At 49.8% G+C, this 1,979-nt stretch overlaps 1 protein-coding gene across 1 annotated transcript in view; it reads right to left on the reverse strand.

The window, feature by feature from the left end:
• PDE6D (phosphodiesterase 6D) overlaps positions 1-1,933 on the reverse strand; it is a 33,743-nt gene extending 31,810 nt beyond the window's left edge. The window contains exon 1 of the mRNA XM_086843970.1: positions 1,820-1,933. Coding sequence (XP_086700096.1) covers positions 1,820-1,869 — 50 coding nt within the window. The 5' untranslated portion in view covers positions 1,870-1,933. The remainder of the gene's footprint in view (positions 1-1,819) is intronic.
• Positions 1,934-1,979: the final 46 nt, after the last annotated feature.

A 1,979-nucleotide genomic window follows, 5' to 3' on the forward strand; every position in this document is an offset into this window, starting at 1 on the left:
CTTGCTAAAAGTTTCAGTTATGAAATGCTTCTCCAGACTTTCCTGTTTGTCAGACTTTGTACTAGACGGCCCCTATGGCAACTATCAATGTACTCTAACACGTTTTTTGGAGAAGTGCAGCCCAGATTTTGGCTTAAACTGTCCTGTCAGAAGTAATTTTATTTTTTTTTTTACAAGGACAAACAAAGGAAGACTAGACTTTAGACACTTCAACACAAACTGCTGAGTGCTTCTAATAAAGCTTCTTGTCCATGCTCTGGCTGCTTGAGATCACAGTTTGTTGTCTGACATCCTTCCTCTCAAAGAGCAAAAAACATTTGCTCTTTAAGATAGCAAACAACAAAAAGCATTTCATTGAAAGTTGGACAAAGGCCTTTAGGTAAATTCTGCTATCCAATAAAGACTATGTACAAACACATGCAAAAAGCACTCAAAAGTTTGCTCCCTAGGCTTAACTTTCAAGGCACTTCTCACTTCTACCAACAGCTTAGTCTGGTCTTGTCAGAAGCTTATTCTTTTTCTAATTGCCAGCACAAAATGTTTTTAATTTATGTTTTGACAGCTAAAATACTACATCTTCATAAATACAAAGAAATGTCAATAGCATCAGCACAGAAGCGAAGAAACCAGATGCAGTAGTAACAGCTGGGGGAGACTGCAATGATTCTATAAAAAGTTAAGAGAAGCATCTGCTTATAGTTTGATAAAAGCTATCTGTCTAAATCCAACCTAGAAAATCAGATCCTGCTACAGCTGGCATAGAGATTATGAACATCTCACAGAACAAAAAATCCCCACCACCCTGTTTAGAAATAATTGGTTTTGATCAAGATATTTCCTTCACTTCTGTCCTTTTTATTGTAAAAAAATAAATGTAAACCAACTCACAACAATATTCTGATGTCTAAAGGTCAAGATAGCAAGCTTGCATCTGCCTTCTAAGCTTAGAGGAATTTACTTCATTAAAATATACCATATGTAAAATAAAGCTACTCTGTTTCTCACACTATTAGTTTGAACATGGGCCTTTTGGTTGAGCCTTTCTCTACTTTGCTGAAATCCTGATTTGGAAGGTGAACAAAGGCTCTCGCCTCTCTTCTGAGCTCAGATCTATCTCATTTCATCAGCTTTAAATACACATCCAGGTACCACAGGCATAAAATCAGAATGCTTTTTGAAAGCCACAACATTTAAAGTTTTTAAACGAGCTGCACAGAAAGGCATTTACACGCAGAATACGTCAACAATAAAAGACACTGCACGACCAACACATGTGCCGGTACCTCACGGTATGACAAGAAACAAGGTGTTTAGTTGCTCCTGGACCTGACGACCAGGCATTTCCTTCCCAAGAAGAGGTGCTTAAGCGCAGGCCGGAGGGAAAGGGATCAGGTCCTCCTGGCGCAGAGCTATTTCACCTGCCCTCTGTAAGCTGTCCTCGCTGCGGGTGGGGGGCTCCTGCTGCCCGGGGCCGCCCCCGGCCCAGCCTCTCTCAGCGCCGGGCAGGGGCCAGAGGGGCGGTGGCCGCCGCCACCCTGCCAGGGACTTTGGCCGCGGAGACCCCGCCATCCACGGCACCCCGCTAAGCAGGGACGGGACCCCGGTCCCGGCGTCACGGGGCCTCCTTCCCCGTCCCCCCGCCCCAGCCGGCTCCGGGCCGGTCCCAGCCCTGAGAGACCCTCCCGCCACCGCCGGAGTGCGGTGCCATTGAGAACCGCGTTGCCATAGCAACCCCCCTCCCGCCCCAGGGGCCTCGCCACAGCGGGGCGGCGATCCCTGCGCCCCCCGCGCCGCCTCACGGCCCCCGCACGGAGGATACAGCTTGAAGCCGCGGAGGATCTCCTTGGCCCGCTCGTCCGTGGCCGACATGGTCCTGCCGCGCCGCGGGCGGGCGGACGGGGCTGGGCCGGGCCTGGCGGGAGCGCGGCGGTGACAGCGGAGCCTCAGGACCCCCCGCCCCTCCCTCCCGCGCACCCGCC

The sequence above is a fragment of the Cyanistes caeruleus genome, chromosome 10 (assembly GCF_971803275.1).
Source record: "Cyanistes caeruleus chromosome 10, bCyaCae1.hap1.1, whole genome shotgun sequence".
NCBI lineage: Eukaryota > Metazoa > Chordata > Aves > Passeriformes > Paridae > Cyanistes > Cyanistes caeruleus.